Raw genomic sequence first — 26,205 nt, forward strand, 5'->3', positions numbered from 1 at the left:
ATTCCAGATGCCCCTAATGCACGGTGACTGGTGTCATGTTCGCCAACATCTGTTGGCCAAGTTCTACCTTTCCTCAGGGTTTCCAACTTGACTTTAGTATATAAACGATCAGCTCACCCCTCCATGCTCTGGCCGCACAGGCTTCTAAAGAGATTTCACAGGTTGGGAGTTACCTCTGAGCTCTTGTAATCATGCAACCATTACGGCTTTTAGCTCTCACGGCCTTTCTTAAAGGCGCCTGGGCCCTTGGTGCCAATTGTACAGGGTCCTTTGATGCCATCTCGGCCTCTGATTTCGTGGGGAAAATTAATCCCGGGTGGAATTTGGGCAACAGTCTTGACGCTACCCCGAATGAAGATTCTTGGAACAATCCCCCCGTTCAAGAATCGACCTTTGACTATGTCAAGTCAGCGGGATTCAAAAGTGTTCGCCTTCCAGGTGCGTGGATACGTAGCCCCTTCTCTTTCCAGAGACCATTCTCATATATGCTGACAATACCACTATTAGTTACTTGGACACACCACTTCACTAGTGAATCTCCTGACTGGACCGTTGATCCAGAATGGCTGCAGAGAGTTTCTGATGTTATAGAAATGATCACGTCTCGTGGTCTATACACTATTGTCAATGTCCATCACGGTAGGCCATCCAAAGACGCCTATAGACATGGCTTAGCCAGTGGCTAACAATCTAGACTCGTGGGAATGGGCGGATGTCACTCAATCTGATGCAAACATTACGCAAATTGAGGAAAAATTCGAGAAGCTTTGGTACCAGATTGGTACTAAATTGGCTTGCAAGTCAAGCATGGTCGCTTTCGAAACCATCAATGAACCACCTTGCAATACTGCGGAAGATGGTGCCAAGATAAATACATTCAATGAGATTTTCCTCAGAGCAATCAATCGTGCCGGGGGCTTCAATGCAAAGCGTGTCGTCAACCTAGTAGGTGGAGGGATGGACAGTGTGAAAACTTCCCAGTGGTTCAAAACCCCTGCCAATGTCACAAACCCATGGGCTCTTCAATTCCATTTCTATGCACCTTGTAAGTAGGCTAAATCCTTCTTACAATCTAGTGCTAACACTCTCATACAGACGACTTTATCTTCAGCGCATGGTAAGTAGCATTTAACATTCTATTGGTATGAGCTCCATACTCAACTTTCCTAGGGGTAAGACTATTTGGGGCTCAGACTCAGATAAGAGTGAGCTTGACAGCACCCTCGCCCTTCTTCGAGGCAACTTCACCGATGTTCCCATCGTCCTTGGAGAGTTTGATGCCTCTCCAACCAACACCGAGCCTGCAGCACGCTGGAAATATCACGACTACCTCATTCGTACCGCGAAAAAGTACAATATGAGCCCTATTCTCTGGGACAACGGACTTGACCACCTGGACCGCTCATCAGGCATCTGGCGCGACCCAACATCAATCGAGATCCTCACCAACGGGGAAGAGACGAACAGTCTTCCCGACAGCACCGTAGACACCTCCGCATCAAGTCAATGGTCTTCAGCATACATTTACCACAAAGTTGGAACAGAAGTCACTGATCAGACTCTCCCCTTCCTGTTCAACGAGAACACCCTCGTCTCCATCGAAGACTCGAAGGGTACCGCCCTAAAGGCAGACACAGATTACACCGTCTCCGATTCCAACATCACATTCCCTGCCTCGCTGCTCTCGACCTATTACTCGGAAACGTCCGAGCCCGGCCTCCTCCCCAACTTCACCCTCAAGTTCTCCTCAGGAGCATCCCCTGTTGTCCAACTCGTCCAATGGGACACCCCAACACTCTCAGCGACTTCCGCCGCCGCCTCATCCGTCTCAGGATCCGACCTCTCCATCCCCATCACATGGAAAGGCATTCCTAAACTCGCCACCGTTAAGGCCGTCCTCAGCAATGGCACGTACTTATTCGATGACTTCACCCAATGGTTTGGTCCTTTCAGCGAAGCCAGAACAGTAAGTCCCCTTCCCTTTCCCCACCCACTCTCAACCATACTCCAGTGATTATTGACATCTTTGTTCCAATCCACAGACATACAGTGGCCAATGGAACTGGGATGACACGAACGTGATTCTCACACAGGCTACAATTGAAGCCGTTATTGCTGCAGGCCAGGATGCCGTTTTCACGTTCGAATTCTATCCGCGTGTTGACACGACGACCAACACGGTCAATTTTACTTTGACTGTTTGAGATTGTAGGATACATCATTATTTGTATGGATATGGTTATTTTTTCCCTCTTCTCATAACCTATTACTTGATACGTTCTTTGCGTTATATTGTTAGTCTTCGGTTTTTATTGGATTGACCCTCCACATTAGTTTGAACAGTGGTAAATGTTGCAAAAACGATATGTTCAGCTTGGTATATCGGCTCTATAGCGGCTGGTTCTTCGAGCTAGTTGTAGACAAAATGGACCAGTTGGATAGTGACTTGGGCTTTATTCTTGGTAAAGCTCACTATGGAGATTTAAAAACGTCTCTGGGTTCAGGACGACTAGGTATACGATATGAGAGCCTGATTATAAGAAATCTTAAACAGGATCTGGGCAACAAAAACTTGGGAGCCGAATTACACAGCTTGCCATGGTGGGAGATGCTCCCAAAGATAGGATAAGGATGGTACATTTGTATTGCAAGTTGTAATCAGTATTAATCAATATGTTATGTATTCACTTATTCTAATCACATAATCCAAATCCCATTACCATTAGTAGTCATTTTTATCATTACCAACCAGATTCAACGCCGAAAAAAAGCAAGTAAAAAATGAAAACACTATATACAAGAGTCAAATGGCCTGTTTAATACAAAGTCTTCAACGCCGACAAAGGTAAATTAGGATCATATTTATCCCAAACGATCTTATTCTTCTCATCCAGATGCGCGCCCTCATCCGTAATCGGAATAATCGGATCCGTCGCCAACACCTCCTGCTGACTGAATCCCCACTTATCCCTCGGGATCCAGATCGTCGGCGTAGGCGACGTGATACACGGCTCGTAGTAGGCGTTGGAGCGTTCTTCTTCAGAGTACTTGATCTCGACGTCATTGCGGCGGACCTTGCGACGGAGAGCGGCGTAGTCGCGGTAGAGGTTTGGGTGAAACCATTTCCAGGCGGCTTCCCATTTGCTGCGTGGGCTGAGGAAGTGGGCTTCTTCTTTGCATTGCTGGGCTTCTTCTTCGACGTCGAGGGTGCGGGGGAGGAAGTTGTTGAAGGGGGCGATAGCTTCGTTGAGGGACATGTGGGCTAGAACAAAGAGGATGGCGAAGAGAATCATTATGATTAGGGGGCCAACTGCGCCTTTAATGGCGAAGAGGCCTATCATGCAGATGTCTGCGAGGTAGATGCCTGTTAGGAGGTGTTGGAGGGCTCGGGGGTAGACGAGGCCCTTGGTGTCGATGCGGGGATCGTAGACGAAGAGGAAGTTGTAGCGGTAGGCTTGGTAGACGAGGTAGAGGCCGACGAAGGCGAAGCGAGAATAAGAGGTGCGATGCAGGAGTAGGTCAGGGCTGCGGGAGTTGTTAGTCTTGCGTTACTTTACTAAACATAGGGAATGACTGTAGTGGGTGAACATACCGATCACGCCCATGTTTGTGAACACAGGGAAGATGTTACCCCAGCTGATACCGCTGAGAGCGGACCATCTTTCATACAGACGTCGGGGTGAGCGATCGAAAAAGGTAGTAATGAATTTGAAGAATAAGGCTCCAGCAACCTGGACTACAGCCATGGAGCTCATGGTCAACCCTTGGAGCAGGAAGTAAGAAATATAGAAATTGGTTGCCTTGGGGAGGTTCTCCGCAAGAAGATCCTTGGCGGACAAAGGGTCTTTGATGATTTGTGTAGTTGCAGCGGACGCTGCTGAAGTCAACGTGGTGACCAGGAAGACCTGGACGACTTGGAAGCAAAAATGGGCACTCTGTGTGAACAGTTCCACGCGAGAAGAGGATGGCACACCGGATCGTCGGGCACAAACTATATGAGGCAAAGGTTAGAGCTTTAGCACGCGAAGGGGATATGCATAACCGGGGACATACTTCGACAAATAATTGGCACCAAGGACATCAGCATGACAAGTGCCGCCGATGGCAACAGTCCTGCAATTACACCCTTTATTGTCTCTGGCAGTAAGTCGACCCAATGCAGGAATGGAACCATGTCGGAAAGGTATGAGATATTTGAAATAGTACCCACAAGGGCAGACGGGATCGACCAGAAAATGACAAGCGCAGCAATACCACCCTTAACCGCGAACTTTCGCACGATGCGTTGCCACCAGCTGAGGTTCAATGCAGACCAGACAACTTCTCTTGGGGAAATACCAATGAAGCGAGGAGTCATATGGAGTGGTTGGTGATGAGACAAAGTCTGCAATGCAATCTGGGCGGCAGACTGGGTGTCAAATTCGATGAAGACTGCGGAAAGAGTTTTCATCTCCCCATCCTTATACTTTTGTTGAAGATGATTGACCTCCTGTGAAACCTCTACAAGCTGCTCCCGCAACCACTTGATCGTATCGACCTTTTTCCCAAACCACGTGAGGCGATGAGTTGGTCGCCGGATGCCATGAAACAGCGGCGAAGTGCCTGCTTCACTTTCAAGAGACGTATCAGATGGGATGCGACCCTGTCTCAAAGATTTCAGGCGTATAGAATTCGCTGATCGGATTATTCTTGTCTCTGCGCTCTCCAACCGGATGGCCAACTTGTCCCTTCTGCGTACCAACTTTTCCAACTTTTTACAGTCGGTAGTGATCCATATCCGGTGAATAGAGTCACCAAACACTTGGCGCAGCTTTTTCTCGTTCTTATATTCATCAGGGACTGACATGAATAAAACGGTCCTGGAGGAGATCCGGTTTACATAAGCGGAGGAATTGAGATACGCTTGACGAAGATTGGCATAAAATATACTCTCCCGCGTCACCACATAGAAGACGAACGCTGTTGAGAAGGGTTAATTACTCTCACTTTCATAACATAACATCAGTGGTTACTTACTGAAAAAGACAATCGCCATCACGGCATGAGCATAATAGCGCTTGGGGTTTTTCACGTTGCTAAAACTCAATGCATCTAGCTGGGTGTTACCTGCACCACCAGTTGCATGGATAGGAAGCAAGATGGGCCATGTAATCAAGCATCCCGTGAAACATGTAGCACACAGTACTCTCAGGAATCGAAGGAAGAGATAACCGTCCATAGACGAGGAATGAAGAACGTGGGCATCAGATATTTTGAGAAAGTGTCCGAACCAATTAATGAAACCTGAGGGTAACTGGGGACTCCGTTCACTGAAAAATCAGTTAGTATCGATGTGCAGACAAAGTGTGATTCATATTGACTTACTGCTTGTGCCAATTAGGCAAATGTGTCCTAGGCGCGTACCACCGAAGCTGGGTTCGTCGACAGATCAAGAACAGACCGAACCAAAAGACTGCGATTATCAAAGCAGGAACTAATGTAGTGACAAGTGCGGAAAGAGATGTTGAATCTTTGACACCAAGGTTTTCCATAGCCTCGGAAGTCGTTGAGGAGGCATTGCCCCGGGAAGACCCTATGTTTGGGTCATTCTCAGGGTTCTGTCAGTAGCAGAATTAGCCTCCTTCGTATCTCAGTTTTACTCTTTGTGCTCATCACGTACAAGGAGGTCCGACCGCTTGACAAGCAGGTCGAATAGTGTCGTTTCAACCATAATGGCCGCCAGGAAGCTAGCTCATGGCCAGCTGGATCAATTCTTGGTAGAGATTTGGGGTTTGGATTCTACAACAACATTGCACAAGTGTCGGTTCAGGAACAACATGGAGCTAATCGCGTCAACATATATGCTCTGACGGACCGACCCACCCTCATGACTAAAATATGCAACCCAGCTTGTCGAACCTGTCAGTCAAAATGGGGGGGAGGCACCCGAGGCTAAAGTATGTAGACTTACAGGTTGACAGGAGTGCTATTGGCGGACCGGCCCAATCCAAACATCAATGGGAATGTGTGTGAAAGGGTAAAAATGTTGATTATCTCCAGTCACGACCTTTCTGATTGGTGGGTCACAAACAACGAGAGGGCAGTAAACCCACAGTGACATGTTCGTGTGGGCTGCAGCTGGCTCCGCGTGGTAAAGAGCCTGGCTGGAGTCCTGGACTAACGGAAAAGATTCGAAAATTTCGGTGGAGCATGCATTAGGGATCGGCTACACAGTACTGGGAACACGGACCCAGAGAGGCCGTCGTGATTTAGTAGTCGATAGTTTCCCATAAGCTTGAGGGTGGTTTATCCAATCGCCGTAGGGCATTGTAGTGATCGCCGATCCCTAAAACTCTGCTAAAAGTACCGCGAAGTAAGGAATGTCTGCCGCTGGGTTTCGACTGAGCTTCTGTAATCCCCTGCCACAGCAACTCGCATTGTTTGGACGTCTTATCGACATGAGCCTCTCTTTTTCACCTTGCGTCGTCATGTTTTTTTTTTTGCCGGCCACAAGAGTTCTCCATGTCGCGGACTGTGGGTTGTATGCGCTAATCAGGTGCAAATCGCCACAGGGGTCAAGAAGGAACGCGAGTCCAATTAGCGCAATCTCTATCCATCACGATATTTCTTGAGATTATCTCTGCCTGGCGCATATCATTGGCCATGACAAGTACAAAGTGGGCTCAAGCACTAAAAAGGCATGTAGACGAAAGAAGATCCGTTCCATGGGTCGAACGACAACGGATCCGATCCAATCAGTTCAGCACCACTGGTGTCAACAAATCCAGACGTGAACCGTTGGTGGACACGTAACGCAAGGGATGCGTACTTTTTTTGGCATCTGAGCAAGGAGCAAAATACAAATCCTCTGACTCGTGGTGACTCGTTTGGATGGTAACGGCGGACAATGCAAGTGTGGTCTTGCGTGAAGGTAGAACAAGAAACCATGGTTGTACTCAGAACCTCACATGGCAGGAACCATATTCCGGTCGACTATTAAATTAACATCTGAGACATGCTGGCTCCAATATTGAGGTTCCGAATCATCTGCGAAAAAGAGGGGAATGACAAAAAGCAAAGTGAGGGCCGAAGCCCACCTTGTCTGATTTCCTTTTTGCGCCTAGGCCCCCTGGCGGCGTGACATGCAGAATTTATTACTACATACTATCCCCACTCAATATAATATATGATTGACTAGTAGTTTATAAGGTTGGTAGGCAGCCATACAGGAAGAGAACACCGTGCGTGCAGTGTATGACATTCCTACTTATCGGCTAGAATGAAGCACTCGGCTCGAATGTTCGTCAATGCTAGGCTCATCAGGAGCAGTCGAGGCGGGTAACATTCTTAGGCATCATTCCATCCGTGCCCATTCCATGTATGATTTGTCAAATAGGGTTGTCTTGCATTTTGCGGTAAGGCCCAAGAGAGACAGACAGACGTACGGAGCAGAGAAGCAAGACAAGTCCGCATCGAGGGTTCCGGACTCGTCCGTCTGGATCAGACATATCAGCCCGTTAAAGTTTATATAGTTTCTTGGTGCATCCAATACCAGATATTCGTCACCTTACATAGCATAGTAACCAAATAACCAACTCAATAATTGCGGTGTCTGCAAACTATCAGTTTGAAATGTTTAAAGATTTCATGCACCCTCTGAAACGAACGTTGAACATTGTTTCACGTAAACTGACTTCTAAGCGACCTGGGGAGTCCCTAGCATACACTATGGTATGTTCCCTTCGCTTGCAATGTAGATGCAATAGGCTCCCGTATTACATTCTTCTCGGGTGCATGTTCATCTGACAACTGTCTGCCAATTGTTCCGAAAATGTTGACAACTTGACAATGGACCTTGACTTCTTGAGAGGTTTGCCATAACAACTTTCTATATTACGTGGTGAAAAGCCCTGTCAATACAAGCCCGTTCTGACGAAGGTATTCATATGCAGATATAACCGTACTCCTTCATTTCCTTTGGCTCGTGTATAGTGTAATGATTTCTAGCCTTCCTGTGATTCTTGGCAACTTAGAATCTAGATCCAAATCCTTGCTACCCCGAGGAGTAATAGGCGGTGAAAAATGGCAGTATACAAACGACCGACAGCGACTTGATGTTCACCATTGCTCAATTTAACGCAGCCTCATCCGGAGAGATGTCATTTACTAACAAAGAGCAACGGATGGGTACGGATAGTATAAATGATGACCCTGGCTCCCACACCGTACTACCCCCATTTGAATCAAAACAACCGTTCCCCCCTCTCTCAGCAGATGATCTAGCAATCACCTCTCAAGATGCGCCAGATACCAGCTTTACGGAAGACGATCCAGACATAACGTCACCAGACGTTGAGGACGAAGACTACGATGCGAACTTTCAATCCCAGTATTCTCTAGACGATCAATTGTTCTCTGATGCGTCTACCGATGAATCGGATGGACAATCACCGGAAGACGATGCATCAAGATATACCCATTTCGCCATTCTTCAAGTTCACTTCACGGTCCCAATGCATTCGCTCCCCCTTTCTACAATAGGCCACCGACGCCTCTGCCGCCATCACCTTCGCTGACCTCTCTTCTACGACCTCCTTTCTCGACAACTACATCCCGACCAACTACCCCTGACAGTTCTGACGTCGAAACACCGAACGATACAGAAGCAGCGGTTGCGAAGTCAGCGCGTCGCGCGACAACTGTTCCTCGAGCAAGTCCGAAGGTCCCCACATATGAGTATTACGGTTTCGTTCTATATCTCGCCTCTTCGTTGGCATTTTGTAAGTGCACACGATGGCTATTGTACCTGGGGTTCATATAGAAAGTTCTGACAGCTCCTCGCAAGTGTTGTACATCCTCTGGTCCTATCTCCCAAAACCATTTTTACACCAGCTTGGAATAACCTACTATCCGACTCGATGGTGGTCACTAGCGATGCCCGCGTGGCTCGTCATGACCATCGTCTACATCTACATTGCGCTCGCTTCGTATAATACCGGATACATGACGCTACCAATGAATAGCGTTGAGAACATCGTGGATGAAGTGGCTAATGTTGCTGTGATAGATGGTAAGGGTAGGAGACGACCTGGGGGTGCGGCCAGGATGAAACCGGGTGCAACTTCATACCAAATCATGGGCCCGCAGAATAGAAAAGTTAATTGGAGGGAAATTTGGAGTGAGGGCACTGATGCCGTCTTGGATGTCCCTGTGGGAGGGGTGTGCGAAGTGTTATATGGACAAGGACGAGATGATGATGAGGTATGCGAGGAATATGACTTCGCTGGTTGAAGATAGCGTTGAATAGGATAGATAGCGATTTAGCATGGCGCATTAATGTTGCTACCCCTTGTTTGTTTGTGTCTCTGTGACTGAAGGTTCTTATTGTGTCAACTTGATTGTAACAGATGTATTAGTAGAAGAGCTTTCATTAACTAGACAGTACAGTGTCTACCAAATTAACGAAACGTAATGTGTTGATACTCAGATGGCTGGCTAAATAAAGTACTTCTGCAGTTGCTATGCTGATCGACTTTCCGAAAAATATATTGGCATATTTGGCCTCGACAGACACTGGTCATTAGATCGCAACCTCGTAGCGAAATGATGATGATATGCATACAGATTGCACAATTGACTGCACATTTCCTCTTGCTTAGCATATGCTGTTATACAATCAAAGCGCCTTCTATCATGGATAATCCATTCCTCTTCATTTCATCCAGGCGGCATACTATATCCCACCAATCAACACTTCCTTCAGTTTTCGTTATCATCACGTGAAGTGGCGATACGAGCTATCGATAACGCGCCCTTGTAAGACTCACCTTTACAGTTACCACTGCTTGCATTCCTGAGGCGCGGTACGAGCTTTAGAAAAGTTCGTCGTCCAAGATGGCAGACCGTTCGACTCCGCCGCCGCAAACAGGCGGTTCAAAGCCCGGTGAGCTCCCGCGGGCACCGCTTACGCCGGAGCAGTTGCGGAAAATTGTATATGCCCCCGACGCGATCTAGTGATATTCTGACTGACATCGGCCGATGCATAGGAAATAAACCGCATGAAAGCAAAAGCGATACGGGAGCAACGGGAGGCCGAGGCTCGGAGATCGGTTGATGTTACTAGTGGTGCCGTGCAATCTACGAAAGGAGGAGTTAAACGGTCCTATTCTTCCATGACGCTGAGACGCCTGCTACGGTTCGAGATGCGACTTCGGCGGCCCGTCCGCTTGATTCGATCAAGCCTGCGCGGAACTTTACGAAATACGTTGAATATGACTTTAGTAAGATGACGGACACGAAGGGAGGGTTTTTGACGGAGGAGGACGATCCCTTTAATAAGGCGCTGCATGTGAAAGATGGAAAGGAGGAACAAAAGCCGGCGAATATGACGCAGAAGGAATGGGAGAGAAAGCAGTTACTCGACTCTCTTCGTCGAAATCGGACCGGTCCTTTCGAACCAGCCCTCAGCGTGTTGGATGACCAAAGCAAGCAGAAGAAATGTCGTGAGTGTGGAAGTCTGGAGATTGATTGGAAGTGGGAACAGGATCTTCGGTGTTGCGTATGCCACGCCTGTAAGGAGAAGTTCCCGGAAAAGTACAGTCTTCTCACCAAGACGGAAGCAAAGGAAGATTATCTTTTGACAGATCGTGAGTCTACTGGCGGCTATAAGCGTGTATGAGTACAGAATACTGACTTGATATCTAGCTGAACTCAAAGATGAAGAGCTTCTGCCCCATCTTGAAAAACCTAACCCTCATAAGTCGACGTGGAACAACATGATGCTTTACCTTCGATATCAGGTTGAGGAATATGCCTTTTCGGCGAAGAAGTGGGGCTCTGCTGAAGCACTAGATGCCGAGTTTGAGCGACGCGAAAATGAGAAGAAGCGACGGCGAGAGGCCAAGTTCAAGTCAAAACTACAAGATTTGAAGAAGCGCACCCGAGTCGATGCCTACCGCCGTAACCGTCAGGGAGCGGCTGGGGGAAGCTTCGGTGATGACCTGGGCAATGGTGGAAGACATGTGCACCAATGGGGTCGGTCGATTGAGAATCCGGAAACTGGAATCGGTGTCAAGAAGTGTGTGGATTGTGGGATGGAAGTGGAGGAGTTAGAGTTCTAGTGATGCAATTGTCCTGTATAATGTAGAGTAGTAGTAGTATCTAATGAGTCACGACTTCATGAGAATTATATGAGTGGATACATTTGGTTCACTGATAACGTTGCAAATTAAAAATAGTGACACGTTATGTTCGCGATAGTTTATTGGGAGATTTTTTGAACAGGTCAAAAAGTAACGGTGCTAAGGGTCAGTTGGGGGCGATGATTGGCGGTCTGACCAGATCAGGTCCAGTTCCAGCTGTACTTCAGATCATGTCCTGTTAGTTTACTCCCCCTGAGGGAAGTACTACGCTTTAATCGTGCATTTAATTAGGAAATATTGACTTCGGGATGTTTATGGCCAGCTCATCCATTTCTCAACCCCTGACCACCACTTGATGAGGCTGGGAAAATAAACAACCCCCCAGCGCTAAAGGCGGTTAAGCCGCGTGGGCGTCTAAGGAGCCAACGAGAACACCGCAGCATTTCCCCGACCTCAGCAGCGCAGGAGAACGCGCACCAGTCCAAGGCCACCTTTCGGCTCAACTTCTTTTGACATCTACTCGAATTCCGACGAACGAAATCCTCCGCCTTTTCGATTTCATCCATTGTTTTCGCTTCCACCGGTGTTGACACGGCCCGGGGAACGCTGTTTCCTGCCGCTGTCGCCCGTCCCGACTTTTGCTGGCATTACACCAAGAAAGTTTATCGCTGTGGGCACAACTTCACCGGGCTATCCACACCTCAAATTAAACCCTACGACCTGGAAACCACCTTCCATTGATAATTCACGGCCTCCGTAACCCTGATCGTTGATTTCGCATGGCTTGGCAATCGCCCTCGGCCATGGTCGGGGCTGGAGGCTATGGCGGACCCGGGGACGGGTCCTCCAACGGCGGGCAACCTCAGGGGACGGAGTATACACTACAAGGTGTGTCTTTCACTCGAAGCTTTTTAGAGACATAATCTCGCCATGATAATGACACTAATCGGTTTTGGGGTATGGCAGGCGTTATGCGCTTCCTGCAGACAGAGTGGCATAGACACGAGCGAGACCGCAATGCATGGGAAATCGAGCGCGCAGAAATGAAGTCCCGCATAGGCAAGCTGGAAGGTGATGTGCGCACAAGCAAGCGTCTACAAGAGTCCCTGGGTAAACACGTTAGGCTACTCGAGGCTGCGTTGAAGAAGGAGCGCGAAAAGGTCAAGAAGCTTAGCAACAACGAGAAGGTTGAGGACACCAGGGATCCCAAGGATATCGCTCGAGAGAGTATAAATGCCTTGAAATGTATGATGATGGCCATTTCTGATGACGCGCTATGTACTGACCGAGTTCTTAGCACAACGCCCCAAGCCGCCCACTGAGCTCAACGAAGCCGAGTTGAACGACAATCAACCCGACTTCCGGCAAGAAAATGAACGGGAAAAATCGCGCCTTTATTTGTCTAAATGTTCCCAAGAAGTGACTTACCACGTTATCCCTGCATCGCATCCTCCTCCCGAGCTTAGCGATCCGGAACTCCCAAACCATATCTACGGAAACCAACAGCTGTCGCAGCAGGCACTGGAGGAAGCATACCACATTCAGCAGCAGCGTCAAAAGCAACAGCAACAGCAGCAGGCAAATCATATTATGGCACGGGAGGTATCTCTTCAGAACCACCAGCCCATTGTGGCTCAGTACCCTGAGAGTTCAGGAATCGCTCGCCAGCCAAATCAGTTTGGCCTGCCTCCCGGTTCTAGAGAAGCTTTGGAAAGGAAGCCTTTGGAACCGCAGCAGACCCCAGCCACTGCGGTTGATAGTAGAAAGCAGGTTCCCGAACATACAATTGTGACTGAGCGCACTGGTGCTGAGAAGCAAGTATATGATGTGTACGGTGCACAAGGAGGGGCTAAGGAGGAGATACAGCCACAACAAGCAGAACAGCAACAACAAGAGGACTCAGATGGTTGGAACTTTGACGAACCATCCGAAAAAGAGCCCCCAACTGAACCGATGCCGCCTCATCGGCCAGACGTGGATGCTTTTCCTAACGCCAACTTTGTTCGATCGAAATCTCCTTCACGCCCTGGATCGCTCTCCCATAGACGGAAAAGCTCGGGGGCTAGGAGCAAGAGCGAGGCATCGAGCGACAGCATCGGAGGAGCGGCCCAGAAACAGGACACTAACTTTAAAGTTAGATTTGCTCTGCGCGGGCACCTGGATGTCGTCCGCGCTGTGATTTTCACCGGTGGTGGTAGTCCTTCAGAGCCAGAAATCTGTACTTGTAGCGATGATGGCACGATCAAGCGATGGATTATTCCGGCAACATACGGCAACTTTGGCTCTCATAATGTCAATTCGAGCAGTGATCTGGATATAACTAGCTATTTCACACACAGAGGGCATGTTGGTGCTGTCACAGCGTTAGCCGCATGCTCTCCTTCCCGAGATTTCTCTAATGGTGGCCGCGCTTTGGGTGACGGCTGGGTATTCTCCGGTGGCCAAGATGCAAGTGTGCGTGTCTGGGAACGAGGAAGGATTGACCCTAAGGCCACACTTGATGGCCATACAGATGCTGTATGGGGTCTTTGTGTCCTTCCTGGAACTACCGGGTCTGTGTTTGGAGACTCTTGTGGTCATTACGGTGGCCCTGATAGGATCTTGTTGGCCTCTGGGGCTGCGGACGGTCAGATACTGATATGGGCGGTTAGCGCTCCCCCCCAACTCTCCTCACCGCAAGCAGGGAACAGACGAGCTGGAGGAAGCCGGAGGGCAAACTCGATTTCGTCCGGTTCAAACTTCCCATCCTCACCGCAACCTAGTATGGCTACTTCAACACCGTTCCACTACACCCTTATTCACAAGATCACGCGGAAGGATTCCCCTTCGCCGACCTGTATTAGTCCGTTGTCACTTGCCGGTGTAAACTTTGTGGTGTCCTTTTCGGACGCTTCGATCATTGTCTATGACACGAGGACCGGTGAGGAAATTGTGGGAATGGCGAGTCTGGAGACGTACGATGGCACTCCTTCCACAGGGGTCAACTCCGTTGTAGCAACTACGGTTGGATTCGACGGGTCTGCTGGCCTTGACCCCAGCCGCATCTCGGGTGAAGAAGAGGTGGTTCACGGCGCCACTGGCTCAAGTAGTGTGGAGGGTGTCATAATAAGTGGTTATGAAGACCGATACATCCGTCTTTTCGACGCTAATAGTGGTGCGTATTATATCTTTCGACCTAAGAAACAAAGCTTGGTTGGTTACTAACGAATGTAATAGGACAATGCACTTATACTATGCTGGCGCACCCGTCCGCTATTGCGTCACTTTCCCTATCTCCAGATGGACGCGAACTGGTGTCGGCCGGCCATGATGCCAGTCTGCGGTTCTGGAACCTCGAGAAACGCAGCTGCACCCAAGAAATCACCAGTCACCGGTTGATGCGTGGTGAAGGTGTGTGTTCCGCCGTCTGGAGCCGCGATGGCCGATGGGTCGTTAGCGGCGGCGGCGATGGTCTGGTCAAGGTCTTCTCGAGGTAATCTTCGAGATAATGAGGGCTTCTACTGTCGATGTATGATTTTATTCTTATATTCGAGCTGATATTCTTCTTATGCCGTATTTCTTGGACGCATGAATGGATGAGCGCTTGGCGAATTCTTGAGCATTTCCAGTGATCTCTTATCTGGCATATGTTCCTTTCTACACGTGTGGTTATAGTTTCTTTTTGTCTTCATAATCCTCTATGCCTTTCCAATTTCCCTAAACATATCCCCCCTGCATTGCTGTTACTATTACTACCCCGGCTTATATGAAATGACGAAGGGTGTCTTTTGTGCTTTAGAGTTTTCATTATCTTGTTCACACAACTGGTTACATTTGCAATTCATGTACCCCTGTGACCCGTTATTTTGAGGTGCTTTGGCATCATGTGTGATGGCCACAACGGCGTACCTTAAGCCGCCGTTCCCATAACCCTGGTTAGCAGTCTTAAACCATGATGGTCCGCAGTTTGGCCTCTACACTCATGCCCTGTAATATAGCTTTTCTTTCTTTCCCGTTCTGAGGGCCTTCCACTGATCCCAACAATGATTCCTTTCACTCTCGCCGATATACCGTTGGGAATGATGCTAGACACTACAGCAATAGGGCAACCGGGGTTCGATTTTAATCTACTCAGCGAGCCATAGAATACCACAATTTATGTCATTATAAGGAATTCCACAGCACGCTTATTTATTTCATGAGGAGGAATATCCGATATCGTATCGGGATCTTATGTTCTCATAAGAAGAGGTATCATAACACAACACCCAAGTCATACAAACCAAAATCACCGACTCGAACTCCAAGTCTCCTTAAACAAGTTCCTCAACTTCTTTGCCTCGTCATTATCCTTGATCCTCTGCGCTAGGAATCCCTCCAGATCCTCCCAGAAATCCTCTGTCTCCAGGACACTCTCCCCACTAGGTCCAAGAGCAGCCTTCGGCGACGCACCACGATCCACCATCTCCTGGTCCTCATCGACAACCTTCGCACCGCCCATAATCATAACCCCAAACTCAACCTCCTTCCCACCAGCCAGCATCTCCGGCTCATCAGCCAAGATCTCGGAGATGGTCTTCCCTGTAACCGGCTTGCGCTTATACAGGATCTTGATCTTGTCCAGCGGAATCTTGTTCGACTGAGCGTCGACCACACGGTCCCGCACTGCATCCTTGAGGTCGTGAACGGATGTCGTGGAAATAGGCTTGTTGGAAAGCTTGATTTCGAGGACAGGATTCCGCGCGGATTTTAAGTTCACGGTGATTGACTTGGAGGAGCCGGGGGCTTGAGCCTGTTTCACTTTCCTCGGCATTTCGGGGTGGGGGGCTGGCATGCGGGGGAGAAGGTACTGGGTTGAGACATGTTTAGTATGGACATCATTCTTGGGCAGCTGGGTTTCAGATGTCTGAGATGTATACGTACGGGGACTCGCCCGACTCGCTCTGGATCAATGACATAGTCGGCAGGGAGCTTAATGGGACGGGAGTCGAGGGAGGAAAGGTATGATTTAATGAAGTTGACTTCTGCCATGGCGGCCGCAGGACCGGAGGTGTACATTGCAGAGTGATTGTATAAAGGTGAGGAAGGCAACCGCGCGATTTGATGCTGTGTCACATTCAGTTAGACATCCCGCATTTTGCCCGATTGGGTTGGTGGTGAAGCTGACTTGCACTATCGGGCTTCTGCCTCAGGCATGAAACAAAGCTGGTTCCCGCTTACACCGCCTGCCAGGAACTATCTGCCGATGTTGACCGCCCGGAGAAAAAAAAAGTGAAACGTAAAAAAAAGTTTGGATTCTTTTGGAGAACATACAGTGCTATACCCTCTTTTTCTTGTTTTATTCACCCACAATACACCACTTGTCGCAATGGGTAGGGGTCGTCGTATGAAGAAGCAGGGCCCTCCGGCCCCGCTCGATGAGTCTAAGATCACTATGCTCAAGAAGCGCAAGGCTGGTGAGACTGTATCGAAGGCGGAAGCGGGCAAGAAGCGGAGAAGAGCCGAAGTTGAGGAGGAGCCTCTGAAGGAAGCGCCGAAGAAGAAGGTCAATGCTGCTGTTACTAGCAAGAGCAAGAAGGAGGTTGCTGCGCCAGAGACTAAGGGCAAGAAGAAAGCTACGGAACAGAAGAAGCCCACTTTTATGGAATCGAGTGATGAGGAGGAAGACGAGGAGATGTCGGATCTTGACAACGAGGAAATGTTGGATGATGAGTTCGGTGATCTCGATGGCGTTAGCGATGGGTCAATGGACAGCCAGGATGAGAATGATTCAGAGAATGATGACTCGATTATGGATTCGGACGAGGAAGACCATCCACGCCAGGCGATGTTCTCCGATGACGAAGATCTTTCCGATGCGGAAGAGAAGTTGACGGCAGCCAACATTGAGGGACTGTCCCGGAAATTGGATCTGGAGAAGGAGGCCGAAGAGGAAGAAGCAGAACGCGAATTACAGGAATCCGCCATGCAGACAAACATCGCCGGTGACCGTCCAGATGTGTTTGCGGACGGCGAAGGATCCGGCCCAGGCCTGGCTCCTGACCTGCAGCTCCTCCGTACAAGAATCACAGACACTATCCGTATTCTGGGTGACTTGAAGACATTGGGACAGACTGGAAAGTCTCGCACCGATTACGTATCGCTGCTTTTGAACGACATCTGCACTTACTACGGATATACGCCATTCCTCGCAGAGAAGCTATTCAACCTTTTCACACCTATGGAGGCTTTCGCCTTTTTCGAAGCCAACGAAACCCCTCGTCCTGTTGTCATCCGTACCAACACACTGCGCACCAACCGTCGCTCCCTGGCTCAAGCGCTTATCAACCGTGGTGTTGTGCTCGAGCCCGTCGGCAAGTGGTCCAAGGTTGGTCTCCAAGTATTCGAGTCTGCCGTTCCTCTTGGTGCCACTCCAGAGTACCTGGCTGGTCACTACATCCTTCAAGCTGCATCTTCCTTCCTCCCTGTCATGGCATTGGCGCCTCAACCTAACGAGCGAGTCCTCGATATGGCCTCTGCGCCCGGTGGTAAGACTACATACATCTCCGCATTGATGCGCAACACAGGTTGTGTGATCGCCAACGATGCCAGCAAGCCCCGTGCCAAGGGTTTGATCGGTAACATTCACCGTCTCGGATGCAAGAACACCGTCGTGACCCACCTCGATGCCCGCACAGCCTTCCCCAAGGCCATGGGTGGTTTCGACCGCGTCTTGCTCGATGCTCCCTGTACCGGTACTGGTGTTATCTCCAAGGACCCTGCTGTCAAGACATCCAAGACCGAACGCGACTTCCTCGCCATCCCCCACATGCAGCGCCAGCTGCTTCTCGCCGCCATTGACTCCGTCGACCACTCCTCGAAAACAGGCGGTTACATCGTCTACTCTACCTGTAGTGTAACAGTTGAGGAGAACGAGGCCGTCGTCCAGTACGTCCTGCGCAAGCGCCCCAACGTGAAGATCGTCGACACCGGCCTGGGTGACTTCGGCAGTCCCGGTTTCAAGGAATACATGGGCAAGCACTTCGATGCCAAGATGACCATGACCCGTCGCTACTTCCCCCACCGCGAGAACGTCGACGGTTTCTATGTCTGCAAGTTGAAGAAGACCGGACCCAGCCCCACAGACAAGAAGCCCGAGGGCGAGGGCGCTTCCGAGCCCAAGTCCTCTGAGGCTCGCGCTACCCCTAAGTCCGACGACGAAGACGCCATCGACAAGACCCCCATCACCGACGATGACGGTAACGTCATAGAAGCCGAGGGTGGCTCCTTCGGTCCCTTCGAGGACAACGATGACGCCGATCGCATCGCCCGTGCTGAGCGCAATCGCCTCCGCAGAAAGGGTATCAACCCTAAGGCCGTCCTCAACAAGCCCAGCAAGAAGTCGAAGTCCGAGCCCGAATCCACGGAAGAATCCAAGGATTCCGACTCTGCCCCAGAACCGAAGAAGAAGACCACCGCCACTACCCCAGAGAAAGCAAAGAAAGCCCAGAAGAACATCAAGCCCAAGAACCAAGAGTCTACCACTCCTGAGAAGAAATCCGAAGCTTCTACCCCTGAAAAGAAGAAGTCCAAACCTCAAGCCTCTACGACGGACAAGAAAAAGGCTAAGAAGTCGACCAAGTAGTTATGATGCGTCTTCATTTACTATCTAATACCTGTGTATATTTCTTCTTCTGGTCCCCGGATTTCTATCAAGATGGCTTGTTGAATGAATGAAATATAAAAGCATCTGTTTTTCTTTTCTGCTTTATCTCATTGTTGGTGTGGGTGGCGCATGTGTTCTTTGAGTGTTGATTCTATATGATATGCGTTTCATTATTATACTAGATAGGTGGTGTATTCAATAGATACCATGACATATCCATGTGGCTTTGGGGGCATTCTATGTAGTGAGTACTAGTTCATATGCCTCTTTCAAGTGGCACTCATGGTTTATACACATTCTGGATTTGGGAAACTTGCAACAACAAAAGTCAATCGGTACATTCAAAAATGTCTGATCTAAAATCTCGTATATCTCGTATATTGTCTTCGCAAAAATTGAACGGATGATCCAAAACTGATAGTGGATATAGATATAAATGTGGAACAGTTCCATGAACCCGGGTATGCCTTATTCTCCGTGCAACAAAAAGTAAACGATGTAATTATATTAATCAACAAGGCCCCGCTATGTCCTGTAGATCTTGACGACGCTGATAATGTTCTTCCGACAGATCGGGCATATTTCCACCTGGCGTGCGCAGGTGACACAGGCACAGACGTGACCACAGTCATAGAATAGGGCATCTTGCTCTTCGCAGTAACAGATCTGACACAGATCCATCTCTTCGTCGGCTACTTCCCAGTAACTGATACCCTTTCCATGACGCTTACCATCTTTGTAACCGCCCACGTATTTGTTGCCTGTCTTCTTTTCGACGAAGGTGCCCTGACCATGGCACTGGTTCTCGAACCAATCTCCGTTGTAGGTATCGCCAATAGGATACTCCATGAATCCCTTACCGTGACGCTTTCCGAGGACGAAATCCCCATCATACGTAGCGGCTGAATCGGAGACATGCTTTCCTTTACCATGGTAGTATCCTTTGCTCAAACCACCGCTATAAAATTCATTGGTGAATGATGCTTCGATGGTCTTGAAACCAGTAAATGCCTCGATGGGGTGGTTGCGGGATTTAGCCCACAGATATCGCACCAGCTGATCAGGGTTGGCCAGTAAACCTTGCTGGTTGAGCTTCAAACGTCTAATAGGTGGACAGATTAGTATACTATTGGGCATGACATTAATGGGAAAGACTTGACTTACTTGTCCTTGTTCATCTTGTCTCCGACGATGAAGCAAGTACCATCGGGTACGTACACGTTAAAGGTCTCGGCAGAGGACATAGTTGTCACCGTAGTGCCATCCACGCGCTGCCAGACTTGGAAGTCTTTGGTCACGGGCCATTGCAAGTGCTTCCGCACTGCAGCCTTGATAGTCTCTTCCTTCTGAGAGAAAAATGATCCGACAGTCCGCAAAGCCTGTGCCTCCACATCAAAAATTTGGATGAAATAATACACATGGTCCACCGGTAATGAGGGCTCCGGCTCCATTGGATTAGCAGAAACCTCATCAGTTGGAGAAGACTCTGTGCTGACTTCAATAGTTTGGGGCACGGTCGTGACATCATTGGTTTGAGGAGTATCTGTTGATTGTTCCGTTTCCATCTGTTGGATATCCTCAGCGATTATTGCAGCAATGACAGCATCATTTTCAGCCCCGTTAGGGATGTCATCTTCGGGGTGAGCCATCTCCAGCGATGCTGTAACACCCTCTACCGAGTTCTCGGGAACATTATTATTAGAGTGTTCGGAAGAGGCGTCTGCAATCACGACTTGCACAGTGTCATCCACGCGAGAAGCGGTGCCAGATGGGCCTGCACGTGCAGCCTCGACTTCAGCAACAGATTGCTGATCGTCGGAGGAATCAGAGTCTTCACGTTCAAAAACAGCCTCTTCAGGCTTGTTCTGTGGGACTTCTACTTCTTGCGGATCCGCCATGGCAAAGTACTTTGCATCCACTATTCAAATATTAGTATCGGCTTGGCCTAAGGGTGTTTACATGAATAACTCACCATCTGAGACTAACTGTATCCAGAAACGAGCTGTCTTCATGGGCAGATTCAATGTGGTTCTCAGGTCCGATACCCGAGAGAACGCGAGTGTAGGACCAAACTGGTCGCGAGTATGCCCAATCTGCCAGAGGCGAATATGCTCTGGACCTGTCTGATCTTGGGTGCCTGTAGAAGACCATAAAGCGATCTTCTTGCGCAGCTCGATCAGGTTCGTTGACCGAGGTACTGTCAGGTACATGACCTTGTTGGCTGTCTTCGCCTGCGACATCAGATCGTATGTGTCGAACAAGCTGTCGAGCTTATCATATTGCGGAGCAGAGTAGACTTCAACTTGAATGTCCTCCGTTGTTTTCCCGTCAGTCGACTCTGCGTAGGGATAAATTCCACGTTCGTAATATTCTTTCATAGCCGGAGACGCAGCCCATGGCCCTTGAGGGCCCGGTAGATACTGTGACACGAGGTCACTGCGGATATACATCACCGCAATGGCAACATCATGGCCAGTTTTATGGTCAACCTTCTGACTTGCGTCTAGACCTAGATGATGGCCCAAGGCTGTTTTACGTGTTAAACACTCAACACGATTATCGCTTCCGTCATCAAACGCCAGCCACTTAGTTCCAGGACCACCGGGGCGAAGAATGCTGAAGAATTTACCCGAAGTGCGTCGACCCCGATGGACGATGTAACCGTATAGGACATACTTCCCGCGCTGACCATGTAGTAGCCATGGCGAAAGGTCTAGCTCTTCGTCTAGGTCCACCCGATTGTAGATTAACCGCCATTGCCGAGCTGCTTTGTCGAGTTTTTGGCGACTTAGCTCCACATGGAGAATAGGCGGCAGTGCCCAACGGCCTGGTTTGGAATTCAGGTAATTGCTGAGGGCTTCATGCATTGTCTTTACCTGGTCGGCAGGCACACAGATACGAGAATTGAAATCCTTTGGGATAGTGTTGACCATATCCGATCCTTGAGCCTCCTGGAGAAGTAGATCAGGGGTTGGGCTATCGAACAGCGCAGCCAGGTCTTTCACCGCATTTGTACCTGCAAGTTCTAACTCGAGGGTGCGTCGCAAGCGTTCCCAGAAATCACATACATCTCCGGAATACTCATGCAGATTGCGCAGCGTAGATGTGATGATGTCAGTGTTCACATACTGGAGAGAATTTCTGCGAGAGCGTAGCTGCCAGAGGAACCTCTGCAGCGCATCGCAGAGCGGCTTGGGCTTGACGTCACAGTTGGCATGATGTTCAACAATGTTGGCGTTTTGAATGATTTTACAGAAAGGTGCAATATGTAACCATGTGGCTAGCCCCGCGACTTCGGCACTGTGATTGATAACGGAGTCTCCAAGCGGGCGGTAGCCCGTGAGCCCTAGACTATCCCAGGTAGGTTCCGAATCACTGGGATGCCACCACAACGAGCGAGTAGGGTCGTCAATGATACGGATGTAGGCATCAAACGCCAAGGTATCATTGCGGAGTAGTGCCTGACGCTGGCCCCGCTGCCGGCGGTGGATCTGGTCCCACGGGCCATGGAAACTAGTCCAGCCCCAGTCAAGATTGTGTGGATTGAATTGATGGCAAGATGACTGCATCCATCCAGTCCGTGGTTCATCTGGATTGTATAAGATGACACCAATCTGTGCCGAAACTCTCCAAGTGTTGGACGTTGTCTTTTCGTCCTTGGCAGCCGGTGGATACTGTGACTTGTAGTTTTCCAGCCAAGCTGCGGGGTCATCTGTCTGGCCAAACTTGAGGTTCAGATCGGGAGTATGGCCATTAATATCTACATCAGCTGGGCCCCGGAGCACTTTAAACTCGGTATCGGGTAAAGTTTTGTCAGGAGGGGGCATGGTGGGCGAGCATTCAATATAGATGCTCAGGGAACCGACGTTGTTCCCACGGGGGAAAAACTTGATGGACCACCAGTAGCCGCCGATGTAGGCGGCTGGAGAGCGCATGACCTTGGAACGATTGGGATGATCTTTTGTGCCCCTAACACCGTTAATTTTCCAAGTAAGACGAGCCTTCTCAATGGGACGATACTCGGGATCGTCCAGATCCGGGTGGAAGTTCTTCTCCCAGTAAGGATCTACTATTATTAGCGATGTTCTCCGATGTTACCAACTATGATTCTATGGAACTCACATTCGTAAGCGCTATAGTCCCCATCAGCGGCAGACTCGATTTCCTTCATCTCAGCCTCGTCCGGGACCGAGGTATCCTCCTCCATCTCCGCCCAATAAGCATGTTCGACCTCTGGAGGTGGGGGTCGTGGAGGGGCAGAGATATCAGACCGAATGGGAGGCTCGTGTTCCTCAGCACCAGTATCTTGAGAGGATATATTTTGTTCTGGCACCAGCAAGGGAGATTCTATGGCGTTGTTCAATTGGTCTGTCGAAGACTCTGGAGCGTCGCTGATCGGCGCGTCCAGAGCGACTGTCGTTGCACCTGTGTCTGTTGTTGAAGGTGGTTCCATATTTGGCGTGACAGGATGAAGCTGCTCCACTGTAACCGATGTCTCGTGGGTGGTATCCATTGTGAATGATGGAGAGTGATAAAACCCTATTGAGCTTATGATAGTGCTCGTAGGGAGATAAGAAAGATGATCTCAGGAATTATACGAGCCACAAGAACATGTAATAAAAAAAGGGCAATATACGAGCGATACAGGATGACTCAAACACAAGGCCTGGTTAACGTTGAGTAATAGTAAGAGACCGAGACACCATGTGCTCCAAGTATAAGCAAAACTCAAGAACCAAACATCCAGGCAGAAAACAGCGTCGCAACCGATACTCTTTTCGTCTCTTCTACCATAGGACGGAAGAGTCCATAAAGAAGAAGAGAGTTAGCGGTTTAACAAAAATAGGAGCGCCAGGAGAATTGACAGAGCAAACGATGCAGCAGAAAGTGAGGGTCTAGAATTCCCCCGATAAGGATGGCTTATCAGTAGTACGGGGCAGTCTAAGCCCAGGAAGGAAATGACAGCAATGGATTGCTGATAGAAGGCTGTTCACCACCGGGTAAAGAAGGGGCAAAAAGAAAGAAAGCGAGGAAAGATCACAGGGACCAGAGAGAAAGAAGGGAGAAAAAGCAAAGAGAAGGAAGATAGATGAGTACGAGGCAGAAAAATGAGAGGGGGTATTAGGAGCCAAAGACAAAGATGAGGCGGCAATGCAGCCGAGAGCCAAATCACCTGCACTCACCGCCGGTCCAATGGGTTCATGGGCGAATTTGTTTAGTTGCCCTCGTTGGGGAACAATTCATGCTGCTTGACTTAGTAAGTACCAGACGCTCCAGTCTGGGATTGCCACCTCGACCCCCCTCTTGTTCCCGATGGGGTGGAGATCTGATTTCTCCCGATCCTATTTGATCTTCGGCTTGAACTGTTATCATTCTTACTTAGGGGGAGAGAGTAAGCATACTACGATCTACCAGTCAAAAGGCCGAGAGGCTGTCGGATCATTTCCGTTTTACTTGATGGATGTTCAATGTCTCTCGTCGTTTCCTTGTGAAGCTCTGGACAACAGTATTCGACTAGTATCCGCCCCCCCTTTTCCGCTGTGGCAAGATCCCATACAGCACTCAAGGAATTAACTCGGGTATCCGTTTTTCATTGGAACCTTAGTTGTCCACCTAATCAACTGTCACGGGTCATGAATGATCGACCTGTGGAACGCGCTCCATTGGTTCCACAATTCGTTTTCTTTCTGATTCGCCATCCCTTCTTTCCGCCTCAGGCACTTTGCCTCTGCAAGACAAATTAATGGCCTTAGTTCCTGTCCCGCCCGGGATCGCGGGACATGGAACTTTCTCACTCGTGGTAAGAACCAGTCTTAAAAACTGAAAAGTAAAAGTGTTTCTTTTCTTTTCATTTTTTTTTTTGTCCTTCCTCGGTTCCCTGGCAGTTTTGATTCTGTTCTCGGAGCTTATCTTCCGGTTCGCCTCCCTCAGCTTCTAGAATAGTATCTTCCCCCTTCCGACACTACCGAGACGACACATCTGGTGGGGTTTTATCGCCGCCACCTCTGGAGCCCCAATGGAATTTCTGATTCGAGAAGCAGGCAGTGTACCCGCAAGGAACTCCTCAACACACTTGAGACACTGCATAGAATTAGAGGATCGAGGGAATCCGTCTCCGAGTGGGCTTCTGGCGTGACACCCGTTCTAATCATCGCACGGTCCTGTGTTCGTAGCTTACCCCGCCTACCACCGTGGAAAAAACAGAAACGCTCTTTCCTTAGTTCTGGGCCTGGTCAGCTGAATCTGCAGGAGACTGGTCGGCCCGAGCAAATGATGCTGCAACCATCATCGGGAAGACTACGGTGGCCTCCGCATACACCTTAACTGCCTTGGCATCCGCCTTGATCTTTCCCCAGCTGACAGCCTCGTCCGGACGAGCTCCAGCATCGCTTCCGTCGAACTCCTGGGCTGTATTTACATAGACTGCATGCTCTGCCCCATTCCGCATGAGACACGCGTTGGCAATATGGTGCTTCACCACTCCACCGCCGAGGATGATTATCCCTGCCCGGGCGGCCCGGACGGCCATCGTGTTGATGCGACGCACATCGTCCACGATATCCACTCGCAGTCGTTGTGGGGAGGATCGGAAGGTGTGAAAATACAGCATGTCTCCCAGGGAGCCATCGGTGAGAGCGGGACAAAAGATGGGGATGTTGTTGCGCGCGGCCCAGTAAAGCACGGAATCTTCGTGGTTGATCTCGTGGCCCAGTCGCTCAATGATACGGCTCGGCGTCCAGTGAAGCTCATCCTCCTCATCACCGGTCTGTTGAGCCTTCTTTTTGGCGGCTTCTTGCTCCTCCAACATTTTATCCAAAATGGGGATCAGCCAATCTTCAAAGGCACAGTAATTGCTATTCGGGACCAGTAGATTGCCAATGCGGTTTAGTCCTTTCGCACGAAGTCCAGCCCCAGGAGCCGTGAAGGAACCCATGTACGTAGGGGCCAAACACTTGATCAAATCTTCCTCCACTCCGCCGGCGGTGGTGACAATTGCAGAAACGTGACGATGGCGAACGAGGTAGCGAATGGTGTCCCGGAGGCCCGATGAAATTAGATTGGAAGTGTATCCAAGAAAGATTGTCGCCTTCTCTCCCGATTCCGGATGGCGGTAGGCTCGCTGCATAGGTAACCAATATCAGCAAGGATACCAATAGTGGGTCGCAGAAAAAAGATGTAGAGGAGTTTGTCCTACCATATCATTCATAATGCGTGTACCCTCGGCGACTGCGGTGCCCTGGAAGCCCATGTATCTCATGTTATCCACCATCTCCGCGACGGTAATATCGCGGCCTTGGAAACGCTCAAAGTCCACACCCTGAACCTGATGAGTTCCCTCAGGAACGGGCTCCGAAGCAACTAGGACGGCATTAGTAGCAGAGGTAGGAGGGGCAGCCTCCGCTGGCTGAGAGGACATTGTCTTGAAGGGGAAAAAAAAAAAGGAAAAGATTGAAGCAAAAG

General features: G+C 49.5%; 9 protein-coding genes across 9 annotated transcripts; 5 read left to right on the plus strand and 4 right to left on the minus strand.

The window, feature by feature from the left end:
- Positions 1–191: 191 nt before the first annotated feature.
- On the plus strand, positions 192–2,204 carry ABOM_004556 (putative extracellular endoglucanase; the record flags this gene model as incomplete). The annotated part of the gene is made up of 6 exons (XM_022531685.1): positions 192–438; positions 508–639; positions 695–1,045; positions 1,096–1,117; positions 1,171–1,966; positions 2,043–2,204. 6 exons carry the CDS (start codon positions 192–194, stop codon positions 2,202–2,204), a joined length of 1,710 nt encoding a protein of 569 aa, XP_022390169.1.
- A 612-nt stretch (positions 2,205–2,816) lies between these two features.
- Positions 2,817–5,710, minus strand: ABOM_004557 (putative DUF221 domain protein; the record flags this gene model as incomplete). The annotated part of the gene is made up of 6 exons (XM_022531686.1): positions 2,817–3,525; positions 3,589–3,991; positions 4,054–4,959; positions 5,017–5,309; positions 5,365–5,597; positions 5,660–5,710. The coding sequence occupies 6 exons, from the start codon at positions 5,708–5,710 to the stop codon at positions 2,817–2,819; spliced, it is 2,595 nt and encodes an 864-aa protein (XP_022390168.1).
- A 2,425-nt stretch (positions 5,711–8,135) lies between these two features.
- ABOM_004558 (uncharacterized protein) lies at positions 8,136–9,270 on the plus strand (the record flags this gene model as incomplete). Its single annotated transcript, XM_022531687.1, has 3 exons — positions 8,136–8,368; positions 8,437–8,759; positions 8,825–9,270. 3 exons carry the CDS (start codon positions 8,136–8,138, stop codon positions 9,268–9,270), a joined length of 1,002 nt encoding a protein of 333 aa, XP_022390237.1.
- Positions 9,271–9,873: 603 nt separating this feature from the next.
- On the plus strand, positions 9,874–11,099 carry rad14 (DNA repair protein RAD14; the record flags this gene model as incomplete). The annotated part of the gene is made up of 4 exons (XM_022531688.1): positions 9,874–9,969; positions 10,026–10,104; positions 10,182–10,625; positions 10,684–11,099. 4 exons carry the CDS (start codon positions 9,874–9,876, stop codon positions 11,097–11,099), a joined length of 1,035 nt encoding a protein of 344 aa, XP_022390236.1.
- Positions 11,100–11,899: 800 nt separating this feature from the next.
- On the plus strand, positions 11,900–14,596 carry ABOM_004560 (cell differentiation and development protein Fsr1; the record flags this gene model as incomplete). The annotated part of the gene is made up of 4 exons (XM_022531689.1): positions 11,900–12,008; positions 12,087–12,365; positions 12,418–14,274; positions 14,337–14,596. The coding sequence occupies 4 exons, from the start codon at positions 11,900–11,902 to the stop codon at positions 14,594–14,596; spliced, it is 2,505 nt and encodes an 834-aa protein (XP_022390242.1).
- A 791-nt stretch (positions 14,597–15,387) lies between these two features.
- ABOM_004561 (uncharacterized protein) lies at positions 15,388–16,157 on the minus strand (the record flags this gene model as incomplete). Its single annotated transcript, XM_022531690.1, has 2 exons — positions 15,388–15,948; positions 16,023–16,157. 2 exons carry the CDS (start codon positions 16,155–16,157, stop codon positions 15,388–15,390), a joined length of 696 nt encoding a protein of 231 aa, XP_022390243.1.
- A 310-nt stretch (positions 16,158–16,467) lies between these two features.
- Positions 16,468–18,723, plus strand: ABOM_004562 (rRNA (cytosine-C5-)-methyltransferase NOP2; the record flags this gene model as incomplete). The annotated part of the gene is made up of 1 exon (XM_022531691.1): positions 16,468–18,723. The coding sequence occupies one exon, from the start codon at positions 16,468–16,470 to the stop codon at positions 18,721–18,723; it is 2,256 nt and encodes a 751-aa protein (XP_022390204.1).
- Positions 18,724–19,269: 546 nt separating this feature from the next.
- ABOM_004563 (putative MATH and UCH domain protein) lies at positions 19,270–23,257 on the minus strand (the record flags this gene model as incomplete). Its single annotated transcript, XM_022531692.1, has 4 exons — positions 19,270–19,846; positions 19,909–20,662; positions 20,717–22,810; positions 22,867–23,257. The coding sequence occupies 4 exons, from the start codon at positions 23,255–23,257 to the stop codon at positions 19,270–19,272; spliced, it is 3,816 nt and encodes a 1,271-aa protein (XP_022390244.1).
- A 1,704-nt stretch (positions 23,258–24,961) lies between these two features.
- ABOM_004564 (deoxyhypusine synthase) lies at positions 24,962–26,161 on the minus strand (the record flags this gene model as incomplete). Its single annotated transcript, XM_022531693.1, has 2 exons — positions 24,962–25,864; positions 25,940–26,161. 2 exons carry the CDS (start codon positions 26,159–26,161, stop codon positions 24,962–24,964), a joined length of 1,125 nt encoding a protein of 374 aa, XP_022390245.1.
- Between the last annotated feature and the right edge of the window lie 44 nt (positions 26,162–26,205).

Source organism: Aspergillus bombycis (assembly GCF_001792695.1).
Source record: "Aspergillus bombycis strain NRRL26010 chromosome Unknown contig00031, whole genome shotgun sequence".
Classification (NCBI taxonomy): domain Eukaryota; kingdom Fungi; phylum Ascomycota; class Eurotiomycetes; order Eurotiales; family Aspergillaceae; genus Aspergillus; species Aspergillus bombycis.